This window comes from Hylobates moloch, unplaced genomic scaffold (assembly GCF_009828535.3).
Source record: "Hylobates moloch isolate HMO894 unplaced genomic scaffold, HMol_V3 SCAFFOLD_1, whole genome shotgun sequence".
Taxonomy (NCBI): domain Eukaryota; kingdom Metazoa; phylum Chordata; class Mammalia; order Primates; family Hylobatidae; genus Hylobates; species Hylobates moloch.
Genome location: NW_026652276.1, coordinates 98,980,865 through 98,996,535, shown reverse-complemented (window position 1 = coordinate 98,996,535; position 15,671 = coordinate 98,980,865). Strand labels below are relative to the sequence as shown.

At 46.5% G+C, this 15,671-nt stretch overlaps 2 protein-coding genes across 9 annotated transcripts in view; one reads left to right on the top strand and one right to left on the bottom strand.

The window, feature by feature from the left end:
* Nucleotides 1–2,693, top strand: part of FAM200A (family with sequence similarity 200 member A) — a 34,593-nt gene extending 31,900 nt beyond the window's left edge. The window contains exon 3 of the mRNA XM_032755967.2: nt 2,333–2,693. Coding sequence (XP_032611858.1) covers nt 2,333–2,398 — 66 coding nt within the window. The 3' untranslated portion in view covers nt 2,399–2,693. The remainder of the gene's footprint in view (nt 1–2,332) is intronic.
* ZKSCAN5 (zinc finger with KRAB and SCAN domains 5) overlaps nt 1–15,671 on the bottom strand; it is a 35,605-nt gene that overhangs the window by 9,619 nt on the left and 10,315 nt on the right. For 6 of the 8 annotated variants that reach the window (XR_004370416.2, XM_032755960.2, XM_058443032.1 and 3 more), the window contains 3 exons: nt 9,202–9,284; nt 8,809–8,944; nt 2,365–2,970 (listed from right to left, as the gene is read on the bottom strand). Coding sequence is in view for 7 of the 8 variants with exons in the window: in XM_032755960.2 (XP_032611851.1) it covers nt 2,365–2,970; nt 8,809–8,944; nt 9,202–9,284 (825 nt within the window). In the remaining variant the exon portion in view is untranslated. The remainder of the gene's footprint in view (nt 1–2,364; nt 2,971–8,808; nt 8,945–9,201; nt 9,285–15,671) is intronic. The other 2 variants (XM_032755962.2, XM_032755963.2) reach the window with 2 other exon arrangements.

The window sequence follows — 15,671 nt, the reverse complement described above, 5'->3', positions numbered from 1 at the left end:
ACCCAGAACTTTAAAGACACTTTACTGACTTCTATGCCACGGTGGAAGGTGCAGTGTGGCTCTAAACATCAAAGGCAGAATTTAAAAAAAAAAAGAAAAACATTTTGGCCAGTCTTAGAATCGTCTGAAGAATATTAGTAAGGGCCTTTAAGTTCACAGCACAGTTTCTGACTATCTCATTTACAGATAAATTTACTGTCACTTGAACAGATGTTTAAAAATACCGGCCAGATGTGGTGGCTCACACCTGTAATCCCAGCACTTTGGGAGGCCAAGGCGGGTGGATCACTTGAGGTCAGGAGTTTGAGACCAGCCTGGCCAATATAGTGAAACCCCGTCTCTGCTAAAAATACAAAAAAAAAATTAGCTAGGTATGGTGGCACACGCCTGTAATCCCAGCTACTCGGGAGGCTGAGGCACAAGAATTGCTTGAACCTGAGAGGCGGAGGTTGCAGTGAGCTGAGATCGTGCCATTGCACTCCAGCCTGGGCAACAAGAGTGAAACTCCATCTCAAAAAATAGAAAAGAAAAGAAAAAAAGAATGGCCGGGCACAGTGGCTCACGCCTGTAATCCCAGCACTTTGGGAGGCCGAGGTGGGTGGATCACGAGGTCAGGAGATCAAGACCATCCTGGCTAACACGGTGAAACCCTGTCTCCACTAAAAATACAAAAAATTGCCGGGCGCGGTGGCTCACGCTTGTAATCCCAGCACTTTGGGAGGCCGAGGCGGGCGGATCACGAGGTCAGGAGATCGAGACCATGGTGAAACCCCGTCTCTACTAAAAATACAAAAAATTAGCCGGGCGCGGTGGCGGGCGCCTGTAGTCCCAGCTACTCGGAGAGGCTGAGGCAGGAGAATGGCGTGAACCCGGGAGGCGGAGCTTGCAGTGAGCCGAGCCTGGGGACAGGAGAGTCCATCTCAAAAAAAAAAAAAAAAAAAGGGTGTGGTGGCGGGCGCCTGTAGTCCCAGCTAGTCCGGAGGCTGAGGCAGGAGAATGGCGTGAGCCTGGGAGGCAGAGCTTGCAGCGAGCCAAGATCGCGCCACTGCACTCCAGCCTGGAGGACAGAGCGAGACTCCATCTCAAAAAAAGAAAAGAAAAAAAGAAAAAGTCACAGGCATAAACAGTTATCAGGACAAAAGAGAAAAAAATTGAAGTTCAGCAACTGGAAACAGTTGAGTAAATTACAATGCCACCACGCAATGGCAGAATGTCAGAAATAAACAGGAGGGCTGAACAGCACTGGAAAATGTGTATGCTTAATATTTAATTCTGAGTACGACTACGTGAAACAGACTTATGAAAAAAAGGAAACATACTAAGTAATAACAGTTCTATTAGTTAGGATGATGTGATTTTGGGTGATTTATTTTTTCTTTTTATTTTCTCCAAGCTTCCTGTACTACTGTTATTTTATTGGGTTTGTGCTTGTTTGTTGTTTGAGAAGAAGTCTCGCTCTGTTGGCCAGGCTAGAGTGCAGTGGCTATTCACAGGCACAATTAAACTCACTGCAGTCTTGAACTCCTGGGCTAAGAGATCCTCCCGCCTCAGCCTTCCGAGGAGCTGGAACTACAGGCACATGCCACCATGCCCAGGCAATTTTTAAATTTTTTTGTAGACACAAGGTCTTGCTATGTTGCCCAGGGTGGTCTTGAACGCCTGGCCTCAAGTAATCCTCCTAGCTCAGCCGCCTCCCGAAGCACTGAGATTACAGGTGTGAGCCACTGTACCCAGGCTATTGTTTTCAAATAAGTAAAATAACTAAATTGGGAAAAGGGGAAAGACAGGAAAGCATATAAGGGAGCCAAATCCTCATTTACTACCATAGAAAGTCAATAGATAACATTTAAAATTGATGAGCCAACTAATAATAGCAGTATTATTTTAAAATACGGAATTACCAGAAGGAACCACTAACAGCTGAGAGCACAGCCTGCACAGTGGCTCATGCCTATAATCCCAGCACTTTGGGAGGCCAAGGCAGGCGGATCACCTGAGGTCAGGAGTTCAAAACCAGCCTGGCCAACATGGGGAAACCCTGTCTCTACTAGAAACACAAAAATTACCCGGGCGTGCTGGTGCGCACCTGTCGTCTCAGCTACGTGGGAGGCTGAGGCAGGAGAATTGCTTGAACTGGGGAGGCGGAAGTTGCAGTGAGCTGAGATCTCGCCACTGCACTCCAGCCTGGGCGACAGAGTGAGACTGTCTCAAAAAATAAATACATAAGAACCAAATAAACAATAGCCTTTGCCTCTTCCTACCCCTCCAGTATCACCACCCATCTGTCCTGTTGTACCGTACTAATAAAACACCTTTTGCTTTTTGCCTCCAGTTATCCCCCGGATATAAACTCCTCACACGTACATCTCTGGGATTTCTCCCTGAAGTGGCGTTTTAGGTGTTCGATCAGATGCGAATGGCGACCGAAGTTCTTCCCGCACTCATTGCAGCCATAGGGCCTCTCTCCGCTGTGGACGCTGTGGTGCTGAACCAGGTGGGAGCTCACCCGGAAAGCCTTTCCGCACACCTGACATTTGTAGGGTTTCTCCCCTGTGTGGACGCGCTGGTGCTGGGTGAGGTGCACCCGCTGATTGTAGCTCTTCCCACATTCTCCGCACTTAAACGGTTTTTCTCCAGTGTGGATGCGCCGATGCTGAATAAAGTTTGAGGCTTGGAGGAAGAATTTGCCACAATCGCTGCATCTGTGCCCTCTCTCGCCATGTGTGCTTTGCTTAGGGCTAATGTCTGTGATTGCGTCCAGATCCCTTTTCTGGGAAGGAGTCTGCCTTGATTTCCCCACAGTGGGGTTGACCTGCCACCTTTGTACCATGCCTTTAAGGTCACTGACTTCTGCAAAGTCTGGATCCTGGGGAACGCTCCTTTCGGTGTGTTCTGGCACCACCCAGTGTGATTCAGAGTCATCAGAAATCTGCTTCACTATGAGCTCCATATTGTCCCTGGACTCATAACCTGAAATAACAGAGAGAGAATTAAAAAATGAGCTTTTCCTTGAATTTGAAGAAATAAAATGAGGGGATAATGAAGTCAAACTGACATGTGCTAGGGATCCATGATTCTGTAAAGGGACTTTTACAGTACAGGGATGGGATGAAAAATATTCAAGCAGAAAAGTGAGGGAGGTTAAGGAAGGAAGAGCTGGCAAAAAATGTTCAAAGGAAGGAGACTGAAAATCAGTCATTCCACTGAACGAAGAGGGTCTCCTCTCAGTGTGGCACCTACAACTACCTGTATCATGTTAAATGTTCTCTTGTGTGTGTGTGTGCACGCGCGTGTATGTGTGCGCGCGTGTATGTGTGTGTTTTGAGACAGGGTCTCACTCTGTCACCCAGGCTGGAGTGCCGTGGGGCCATCATGGCTCACTGCATCCTCAACCTCCTGGGCTCAAGCGATCCTCCCACCTCAGCCTCCCAAGTAGCTAGGACTACAGGTGCACACCACCATGCTCAACTAATTTTTATATTTTTGTAGAGATGAAGGTCTCATTATGTTGCCCATGATGGTTTCAAACTCCTGAGCTCAAGTGATCCTCCCACCTCAGCTTCCCAAAGTGCTGGGATTACAGACGTGAGCCAACGCGACTGAGCAATATTCTTTTTTTTTTTTTCTGTTGAGACGGAGTCTCGCTTTGCCACCCAGGCTGAAGTGCAGTGGTGTGATCTCAGCTGAATGCAACCTCTGCCTCCCGGGTTCAAGTGATTCTTCTGCCTCAGCCTCCCGAGTCACTGGAACTACAGGCGCGCACCACCATTCCCAGTTAATTTTTGTAATTTTAGCAGAGATGGGGTGTCACCATATTGGCCAGGCTGGTCTCGAACTCCTGACCTAGTGATCCACCCACCTTGGCCTCCCAAACTGCTGGGATTATAGACGTGAGCCACCGCGCCCAGTCACGACTGGGCAATATTCTTAATAAAACTGGATAGCAGGTTATGCAGCTAACCCCATCTTCACCTTCCTCTTCTTCTGAATTCATAGCCTAGAAAAGAAAGGTGATCTTTCTAGGTTTCTCAGTGCCCAGAGAATTTCGTTTGGTATGAATTAATCTAAAGGAAAAAAGACATTCTTTCTATATCCAGAGAAGAACCTACTGCTTCCAAGAACTAGGTTAATGTTCAGCAGTCACTGATAAAACGGTGGATGTTTCAGTGGCTATAATTAGTCCCTTTGTGCAACTGTATCAGCAAGATACTTTACTCAAAACACTGATGTTTTAATATGGTTTGCAGAGACAAATCTTCAGTAGTTAACAAAAAACAGAGTATTGGCCAGGCACAGTGGCTCATGCCTGTAATCCCAGCACTTTGGGAAGCCAAGGCGGGCGGTTCACTTGAGGCCAGGAGTTTGAGATCAGCCTGACCTACACGGCAAAACCCTGTCTCTACAAAAAATACAAAAATTATCAGCCAGGTGTGGTGGCTCACGCCTGTAATCCCAGCACTGTGGGAGGCCAAGGTGGGCGGATCATTTGAGGTCAGGAGTTTGATACCAGCCTGGCCAACATGATGAAAACCTGTCTCTACTAAAAATACGAAAAAAAGTAGCCAGGCTTCGTGGCACACGCCTGTAATCCCAGCTACTCAGGAGGCTGAGGCACAAGAATCGCTTGAACCCAGGAGGCAGAGGTTGCAGTGAGTTGAGATCACACCACTGCACTCCAGTCTGGGTGACAGAGCGAGACTCTGTCCCCCCAAAAAAAAACAAAAACAAAAACAAAAAACAACCCAGGGAGTATCATGGCCTATTGAGAATGTCCCAAGATATTTTCGTGAGGAGAGTGTTCAGTATTATATTAGTAATAAGAGCTAAACATTTGCTGAGTGCTATGAGTCTAGCACTACACTAAGTACTTTACAATTTTATGGTATATTTAATCCTTACAATGACCCTTTAAGGGAGCTACCATAATCCTTTTTTGATATAGTCAGAAGTTATAATTCCTAAACTATGAAGACAATTTTAATTTTAATTTACCATATAGCTACTTTTACTTACCTTCCTAAAAAGACACTGAAACAGTAAAAACAGGGATATAAACAAAAAACCCTATCACAAAACCAGACTTTTTATGTTTTTTCCTCCCTCATTTAACTATGCAGCTAATCCCAGCTACCACAGTATTTTTTTCTTATTTATTTATTTATTTATTTATTTATTTATTTATTTATTTATTTATTTCAGACTGGGTCTTGCTCTGTCACCCAGGCTGGAACATAGCAGCACAATCACAGCTTACTGTTACTTCTAACTCCCTGGTTGAAGCAATCCTCCCACCTCAGCCTCTATAGGCATGCACCACCATGCCTGGCTAATCTTTGTATATTTTGCAAGGGTTTGTCTCACTATGTTGCCCAGGCTGGTCTCAAACTCCTGGCCTCAAGTGATACTCCTTCCTTGGCCTCCCAAAATGCTGAGATTACAGGCATGAGTTCCTGCGCTCTGAGCAGGCAGCCTACTCACTTCCTCCTTCCCTTGTCTCTCAATGGAGACATGTCTCTTGAGCTGAGGTCAGTCCTTCCTCCTTCCTGTGCCCCAGATCTCACCATACCTTCCTGCTTTCCAGGGATCTCCCAACATCAGCTAACTGGCCCTCCATTTTTTTCTCTTTTTTTTTTTTATTTTGAGATAGGGTCTCACATTGTCACCTAGGCTGGAGTGCAATGGCATGATCTCAGCTCACTGCAACCTCCACCTCCCGGATTCAAGCAATTCTCCTGCCTCAGCTCCTAAGTAGTTGAGAGTACAGGTGCGTGCCACCATGCCCGGATAATTTTTGTATTTTTAGTAGAGAGAAGTTTTTGCCACGTTGGCCAGGCTGATCTCAAACTCCTGGCCTCAAGTGATCTGCCCACCTCAGCCTCCCAAAGTGCTGGGATTACAGGCATGAGACATCACGCCCAGCCTGTCTGCTCCTCCTTGCCTCTATATTCTACTCTACTAGTTCTTCTCCAGTAGCATTTAAATATGCTGAAAATTTCTCCCATTAAAAAAACATACGGGCCAGGCGTGGTGGCTCACGCCTGTAATCCCAGCGCTTTGGAAGGTCGAGGCGGTTGGATCACCTGAGGTCAGGAGCTTGAGACCAGCTTGGCCAACATGGTGAAACCTCATCTCTACTAAAAACACAAAAATTAGGCGGGTGTGGTGGAGGGTGCCTGTAATCCCAGCTACTCGGGAGGCAGAAGCAAGAGAATAGCTTGAACCCAGGAGGCAGAGGTTGCAGTGAGCCAAGATCGTACCACTGCACTCCTGCCTGGGCAACAGAGCGAGACCCTGTCTCAAAAAAAAAAAAAAAAAAAAGGGAAACAAAAAACAATTCCCCCATCCAACCCATTACTCTTTCAGTGACCAGGCCTCTCTTCCCCTTTAGAGACAAAGTCCTTACGTTCATCTACGATAGCTTTTTCAAATTCCACTCCTTTGCAATCCTCAAAGAAACTGTCCCTTGTTCCCCAACACCCCTGCCACACCACGGAAACTGCTGCCTCCAAGGCTCATTTACTTATGTTGTAAAAATCTCACTTCCAAATCTGATGGGTACTTTCTTTAATTTTGACCTTCGGTGATGCTGTTATTAATGGAAATCCACAGATGTGAAAATAATCTAACATGGCCTTCCAAGAGAAGTAAAGGAGGCAGAAACCACTGGCCATATAATCAATATAGAATAGTGTATTGAAGTGATAAATACAGATTGTTATAATGAAGAGATAGAGAATGAGAAAAACATCAGAAACTACACATTTAAAACTGCTCAGAGAATACCATAGAAAAGAACTATGCCAAGAACCTCAAACTCTGAAATCCATTAGGTACCTGTAAAGTAACTGAAAAAGATAAAGCAAGAGTAACAGGCTCAAATAAACAAGGAAGCTATTGGAAATTAATTTTAAAAGATGAGAATTTTTAAAATTTGCATTAAATATAACACACTATATGAGTAATTCACTGAGATAAAGGGATCCGTGAAAAATCAATAGTCATAAAATTATTGACTTAATAATTTTAAAGCATAAATTTGATTTTTAACCACAAAAATTAAAACATCAAAATAAAAAAAGACTACCAAGATCCCAATAGATTAATGAACAGAGGCATGCACAAATAAATCAAAAAAAGGAAATAAATACAAATAAATATTAATAGTAATTAAAAATTGAAAATTTAAAAGAGGCCGGGCGCGGTGGCTCACGCCTGTAATCCCAGCACTTTGGGAGGCCGAGGCGGGCGGATCATGAGGTCAGGAGATCGAGACCATCCTGGCTAACACAGTGAAACCCCGTCTCTACTAAAAATACAAAAAATTAGCCGGGCGAGGTGGCGGGCGCCTGTAGTCCCAGCTACTCGGGAGGCTGAGGCAGGAGAATGGCGTGAACCCTGGGCGGCAGAGCCTGCAGTGAGCCGAGATCGCGCCACTGCACTCCAGCCTGGGCGACAGCGAGACTCTGTCTCAAAAAAAAAAAAAAAAAAGAAAGAAAGAAAATTTAAAAGAACAGGAGTCGGCTCTATACCTGTTAAATAAAAGCCTGTGAACGAACTAAAACGGTTAAACAATGTAAACTGACATAGTGCTTTTCAAAAGAAATTTTGCATTGTGGGCCAGGCGCGGTGGCTCACGCCTGTTAATCCCAGCACTTTGGGAGGCCAACTGGGCAGATCATGAGGTCAGGAGTTTGAGACCAGCCTGGCCAATATGGTGAAACCCTGTCTCTATTAAAAGTACAAAAATTAGCTGGCCGTGGTGGCACACACCTGTAACCCCAGCTATTCAGGAGGCTGAGGCAGGAGAATTGCTTGAAACCAGGAGGCGGAGGTTGCAGGGAGCCAAGATCGCGCCATTGCACTCCAGCCTGGGAGACAGAGTGAGACTCCATCTCAAAAAAATAAAATAATAAAATAAATATATTTTGCAGTGTGTATGTTTGCATCTGAAGTCTTCCAGTATGCCTGATAGAGTGGTTCTTCTAAAATAATTTACTAAAAAAAGGGTAAAAGCTATAATCTCCAAAATGTCTGCAGGAGTGCTGAGATTTTTATAACTGCTCCAGACAGTACAATTAAATATTAGCTTCCAGGATTATAACTTAGTTAGAAATAGGGCCACAAACTTCAAGAAGCGATATGACAGGTAAAATGTAGGTGCCAAGGCGAACATCATAAAATAGGTATCAGTGACTTAAGAATGGTAATGAAGTCCTCCCGAGTAGCTGGGATTACAGGTGCCCGCCACCGCGCCTGGCTGATTTTTGTATTTGTAGTAGTGATGGGGTTTCACCATGTTGGCCAGGCTGGTCTTGAACTCCTGACCTCAGGTGATCCACCCGCCTCGGCCTCTGGAAGTGCTGGGATTACAGGTGTGAGCTACCACACCTGGCAAAATTATTCAATTTATTAAACAGTACAGTAACTACCAAAAATCTGTTGAAGTCCAAAGGACTCAAGTGATTCTCCCACCTTGGCCTCCCAAAATGCTAGGATTACAGGCGTGAGCCACCACAGCCGGCCCACTCTTATTTTAAAGCAGTAAAAAGTTAGCATCTGCTGGATTGCAAAAACAGTCCCCACAAGTACTATCAGTGTTTAATCATACTCTTATTAAGATGGAAACAATCAGAATACGCTGAATAAGAAAAAAAAAGTGAAGGTTGATTTATTCTTTTACAAAAAAAAAAAAAAAAGCAAAGTCACAGCACATAAAACATAAATGCCATTATAAGATGTGCCAGAAATACTCTTTACAAGATAACAAAATAAAGATGTCCTAATCCATGCAGATGAAATAATCCTTACCCATGGAAGTAATACTCCCATAGTTCTCCTTCCTGTCATCCCTATAAAGGGACTTCTGGGACTGGTCCAAATGCCCCCATTCCTCCAGGATGAAGGATACAGCCACATCAGCCACCTCTTCAATTTTCACCAACTTCTGAAACAGGAGATCTCCACTAAATTCTCATTCCCTATGTCCAAATTTGGAGTGAGGGGAAGAACTGGGCTCATTAAGTAAAGAAACGGGGAGGAACTGTGCCTCAAAGAGGATGGGAAAGGACTAGGCAGAAATGAAAAAGGCCAAAGGAATGAAGGTACCAACTCAAGACGGGCCTGGTCACTGGCTAAAGAAACAGAACTCCTAGTGAAGGTTCAGGATGGGTCCTCTCTGAGGGCAAAGGGGCACCAGCTCACCTGGGACCCAGTTGAGAGAAGTGAAGCTGTCAGCTCCTGGCTGTCCTTCAGGGGAAGGGAAGGAACTTGGAGAACAGGAAGGGCTAAGGGAGGAGAAAAAGAGGTTTAAGTGAGAACATCTTTGCCTGGTTCTCATTGCCATCACGTTCCTCTTATGCTCAGGAATCCATAATGGCCCCTACTGCACCGAGGCCAAATTCTTCTGCCTGGCTGTCAAGACTCTCTAATTTCTGGATCCTCTCACACTCTGTTATTTCTCCTTTCCCCTAGACTTCCTACTTTGGTCAGGCTAATCCCTGCTTGCCTTTCCGCTATAAAGGATGCATTCTGTGACCAGGCACAGTGGCTCACGCCTGTAATACCAGCACTTTGGGAGGTCAAGGGGGGGCAGATCACGTGAGGCCAGGATTCAAGGCCATCCTGGCCAACAAGGCAAAATTCCATCTCTACTAAAAATACAAAAATTAGCCAGATGTGGTGATCCTGTAACAGGATTACGCCTGTAATCCTGGCTGCTTTAGAGGATAAGGCATGATAATCGCCTGAACCTAGGAGGCAGAGGTTGCAATCAGCCAAGATTGCACCACTACACTCCAGCCTGGGCAAGAGTCAGCCACTGTCTCAGGAAAAAAAAAAACAAAACACTGGGCGTGGTGGCTCACGCCTGTAATCCCAGCACTTTGGGAGGCCAACGCAGGCGGATCACAAGGTCAGCAGTTCGAGACCAGCCCGGCCTATATGGTGAAACCCCGCCTCTACTAAAAATACAAAAATTAGCCGGGTGTGGTGGCGGGCGCCTGTAGTCCCAGCTACTCAAGAGGCTGAGGCAGGAGAATTGCTTGAACCTGGGAGGTGGAGGTTACAGTGAGCCAAGATCGTGCCACTGCACTCCAGCCTGGGCGACAGAGCAAGACTCCGTCTCAAAGTGGGGGCCAGGCACAGTGGCTCACGCCTGTAATCCTAGCACTTTGGGAGGCCAAGGCAGGCAGATCACAAGGTCAGGAGTTAGAGACCAGCCTGGCCAATATGGTGAAACCTCATCTCTACTAAAAATGCAAAAATTAGCCGGGCATGGTGGCGGGTGCCTGTAGTCCCAGCTGCTCAGGAGGCTGAGGCAGGAGAATCACTTGAACCCAGGAGGCGGAGGTTGCAATGAGCCGAGATCACACCACTGCACTCCAGCCTGGGTGACAGAGCAAGACTCCCTCTCAAAAAAAAAAAAGGATGCATTCTGCTTTGCCAAGATCAAATTTTATTATCTCAAAGAACCACCAAAGTCCCACATCTTCCATGAAACTGAAGCATTCCTAACAGTCCAGGGCTGCTCAAGCTTTAATGTACAAATAAATCACCTACATCCCCTAGGAGATCTTGGTACTTGCAGATTCTGACTCAAAAGGCCTGGGGTGAGGCCTGAGAGTTTGCATTTATTTTTTATTTTTTAATTTAATTTAATTTTTTTTTTTTTTTGAGACAGAGTCTCACTCTGTGGCCCAGGCTAGAGTACAGTGGCGTGATCTCAGCTCACTGCAACCTCTGCCTCCTGGGTTCCAGCAATCCTCCTGCCTCAGCCTCCCGAGTAGCTGGGATTACAGGTGTGCACCACCAAGCCTGGCTAATTTTTGTAGTTTTAGTAGAGACAGGGTGTCACCACGTTGTCCAGGTTGGTCTCAAACTCTGGTGATCCGCCTGGAATAGCCTCTCAAAGTGCTGGGATTACAGGTGTGAGCCACCATGCCCAGCACCTAGTTTGCACTTCTAATAAGCTCCCAGGTGATGCCAGTGCCACTGCTTCCTGGACCACTCTTGGATTACCACGGCCTCAGAAATCCCTTCCAGAATTTCCATGGTTAGTTTCTATTCAGTCAAGAAGTATGTATTAAATCTACTCTCTCTCTCTGTCTGCCTATCTCAGGAATAGACAGAACAGTTCTTACCTTGGAAAACTGTCTAATGCAAGCTTGTCCAACCCACGGCCCGTGGCCCAGGATGGCTTTGAATGTGCCCCAACACAAATTTGTAAACTTTCTTTTTTTTTTTTTTTGAGACAAGGTCTCACTCTGTCACCCAGGCCGGAGTGCAGTGGTGCAATCTCAGCTCACTGCAACCTCCGCCTCCTGGGTTCAAGTGATTCTCCTGCCTCAGCCTCCCAAGTAGCTGGGATTACAGGCGCCCACCACCACACCTGGCTAATTTTGTTTTGTTTTTTTTGAGATGGAGTCTCGCTCTGTTGCCCAGGCTGAAGTGTAGTGGTACAATCTTGACCAACTGCAACCTCCGCCTCCCAGGTTCAAGAGCGTCTCCTGCCTCAGCTTCCCGAGTAGCTGGGATTACAGGGATGTGCCACCATGCCTGGCTAATTTTTGTATTTTTAGTAGAGACGGGGTTTCGCCATGTTGGCCAGGATGGTCTTGAAGTCCTGGTCTCAAGTGATCCGCCTGGTTCGGCCTCCTAAAGTGCTGCGATTACAGGTGTGAGCCACCATGCCTGGCCCACAAATCTGTAAACTTTCTTAAAACATTATGAAGGGCCAGGCACGATGGTTCATGCCTGTAATCCTAGCACTTTGGGAGGCTGATGCGGGCGGATCACCTGAGGCCAGGAGTACCAGACCAGCCTGACCAACATGGAGAAACCCTGTCTCTACTAAAAATACAAAATTAGCTGGGTGTGTGGTGCATGCCTGTAATCCCAGCTACTCGGGAGACTGAGGTAGGAGAATCGCTTGAACCTGAGAGGCAGAGATTGCGGTGAACTGAGATCACGCCATTGCACTCCAGCCTGAGCAACAAGAGCGAAACTCCATCTCAAAAAAATAAACATGAGGTTTTTTTTGCAATTTTTATTTTGTTTAAGCTCAGTGTATTTTATGTGTGGCCCAAGACAATTCTTCTTCCAATGTGTCCCAAGAAAGCCAAAACACTGGATACCCCTTGCCTAATGGGAAGGACACACAGGTAAGCCTTACAGCACAGCATGAAGAGTGCCATGATGAAAGTTGACCCAAGTTCCTGTGGGACCATAGAGGCAGGAGCACTTACAGAGCGGAGCAGGGGAGGCAGGGGCAGCAGCAAAGCCTTTCCCCAGAAAGTGACTCTGGGCAGTAGGAATGGAGATCGGGGAGACGGGGTGCTTTCCCCACAGCAGGAACAGCATGTGCAACACTCGGACGTCTCACCTCTGGAAGCTAGGGACCACCTGACCCCCTGAGGTCACCTCTGCTTGCTCTTTGTCTAAGGTCCACGGCATGTCTGGATCTCACCATCCACGTGTGCCTTGACTTGCACAGACCTGCCTGGGATTAAGCTGTAACCGGACAGTTTAGACCCTGTTAGTATTTAGATCTGGAGTCCTGGAGCTCTCGGGGCATCCGTGGCTTGCTGATTTCCAATCACTACGAAATAAGGAGCAATGATACAAAAAGGACGGGACAATGGTTACAGATGAAAGCCAAAAGCAGAGAAGGGATCTGAAACCAGGAGTGGCTAAAGACTGAAAACAGAAGTTGATGAAAATGGTGAATAAGGTCTATGTCCGAATGAAAAGTAATTTTGCTAAAATAAACCGGCTAGGATCTGGTTAACAGGGCAGAGAGGATGAGAAGCAGCTAGAAACAGAGGACAAGAGCCAGATGGAGAGAAACCCTGAAAGTGGACAGAACCCAAGTGACTCGAGGAGGGAGCAGTCTGTGCCTAGGAGAAGCTGGTGCTGAAGCAAAGACCAGATATGGCCAGGCATGGTGGCACATGCCTCCCAGCTACTCAGGAGGCTGAGGCAGGAGAGTCGCTTGAACCTGGGAGGCAGAGGTTGCAGTCACGCCACTGCACTCCAGCCTGGGCAACAGAGTGAGACCCTGTCTCAAAAAAAAAAAGCAAAGATGAGATGGCTCAGAAGAGGGGAGGAGGATGTATTCAGTCAGGGTGCTTGGGTTCAAATCCCAGCTCTGTTATTCCATAGCTTTGTGACCTTGGACAAATCAACTTAACCTCTCGAGGACTCAGCTTAATTTCTTTTCTTTTCTTTTCTTTTCTTTTTTTTTTTTTTTTTTGAGACGGAGTCTTGCTTTGTCACCCAGGCTGGAGTGCAGTGGCACGATCTCTGCTCACTGCAACCTCCATCTCCTGGACTCAAGTGATTCTCCTGCCTCAGACTCCCAACAAGCTGGACTACAGGTGCCTGCCACCATGCCCAGCTAATTTTTTTGTATTTTTAGTAGAGACGGGGTTTCACCATGTTGGCCAGGCTGGTCTCAAACTCCTGACCTCAGGTGATCCACCCGCCCTGGCTTCCCAAAGTGCTGGGATTACAGGCGTGAGCCACCAGCCCCAGCCCTGAGCTTAATTTCTAACAGAAGGATAACAGTAACAGCTATTCCACTGAGCTACTGTAAGGATTACCTGTTGGCATACCCAGGTGTCCTGCACACAATCCTAGTGGTTTCCATTTCTTTTCTGAGCAGTCTTTTTTTTTTTTTTTGAGACAGAGTATCACTCTGTCGCCCAGGCTGGAGTGCAGTGGCACAATCTCGGTTCACAGCAACCTCCACCTCCCATGTTCAAGCGATTCTCCTGTCTCAGCCTCCCAAGTAGCTGGGATTACAGGCATGTACCACCACGCCTGGATAATTGTTGTATATTTTTAGTAGAGACGGGGTTTCACCACGTTGACCAGGCTGGTCTCAAACTCCTGACCTCAGGTGATCCACCCACCTCAGCCTAGCAAAGTGCTGGGATTACAAGCATGAGCCACCACCCCCGGCTTTTCTGAGCAGTTTTAAATTTTATTTTTAATTTTTTTTTATGGAGACAGAGTCTCACTCTGGCTCCCAGGCTGGACTGCAGTGGCACAATCACAGCTCACTGCAGCCTCGAACTCCTGGGCTCGAGCAATCTCCCACCTCAACCTCTGGTATAGCCAGGACCACAGGCGTGTGCCACCATGCCTAGCTAATACATATTTTTTTTTTTTTGAGACAGAGTTTTGCTCGTCACCCAGGCTGGAGTGCAGTGGTGCAATCTCAGCTCACTGCAACCTCCACCTCCCGGGTTCAAGCAATTCTCCTGACTCAGCCTCCTGAGTAGCTACTAGGATTACAGGCGTCCGCCACCACGCCCGGCTAATTTTTTGTATTTTTAGTAGAGATGGGGTTTCGCCATGTTGGTCAGGCTAGTCTCAAGTTCCTGACCTCAGGTGATCTGCCCGCCTTGGCCTCCCAAAGTGCTGGGATTACGGGCATGAGCCACCACACATGGCCAATTTTTGTATTTTTGGTAGAGGCGAGTTTTCGCCACGTTGCCCAGGCTGGTATCAAACTCCTGCGCTCAAGAGATCCAACTGCTTTGGCCTCCAAAAATGCTGGGATTACAGGCATGAAGCTACTTTCTTTTATACCAAAAAAATCGCTAACACCTTTGTTTAGCTTTCATTGAACACGGTTGAGAATTCCGAATTTTTCATTTGCTGCCTACATTGGCAAAGAGAGGAAAATTAGCAGAGGACGACTATTATCAGGCAATTCAGTAGATGACACAGAAAGACAGCTGTACTCGCTAATGAGAATGATGAAACTGAAAGTGTAACAGAGATTCTAGAATGAGTTTCAAATGATAACATCCTAGATAAATTTTCTTAAACTCAAGAATCAATGATGAACAATGTATTTCTAATTTCAAAAAGGAAAATGGCATTCTTATCCTGTGAGGCATTCAACAGTGAGGACTTCATCACACAGTATTTTGCAATAATAAGATAATAAGAGATTCTGGACCATCACATTTTGCTAGAAGGACTAAATTTGCTAAAAGCATTGTGTGACAGTATTCTTTTCTTTTCTGAGACGGGGTTTTGCTCTTGTTGCCCAGGCTGGAGTCCAGTGCCACGGTCTCAGCTCACTGCAACCTTTGCCTCCCCAGTTCAAACGATTCTCATGCCTCAGCCTCCTGAGTAGCTGGGATTACAGGCGCGCACCACCACACCCAGCTAATTTTTTGTATTTTTAGTAGAGACAGGGTTTCATCATGACGGGGTTTCATCATGTTGGCCAGGCTGGTCTTGAACTCCTGACCTCAGGTGATCCACCCACCTTGGCCTCCCAAAGTGCAGGGATTACAGGTGTGAGCCACCACGTCTAGCCGATAGTATTCTTTTTCTTTTTTTTTTCTGAGATGGAGTCTCACTCTGTTGCCAGTCTGGAATACAGTGGCGTGATCTTGGCTCACTGCAACCTCCACCTCCCTGGTTCAAGCGATTCTCCTGCCTCAGCCTCCTGGGTAGCTGGGATTACAGGCACGTGCCACCACACCTGGCCAATTTTTGTATTTTTAATAGAGACGGGGTTTCACCATGTTGGCCAGGATGGTCTCGATCTCCTGACCTTGTGATCCACCTGCCTCGGCCTCCCAAAGTTTGGGATTACAGGCATGAGCTACCACGCCTGGCCTTTTTTTTTTTTTTTTTTTTTTTTTGAGATG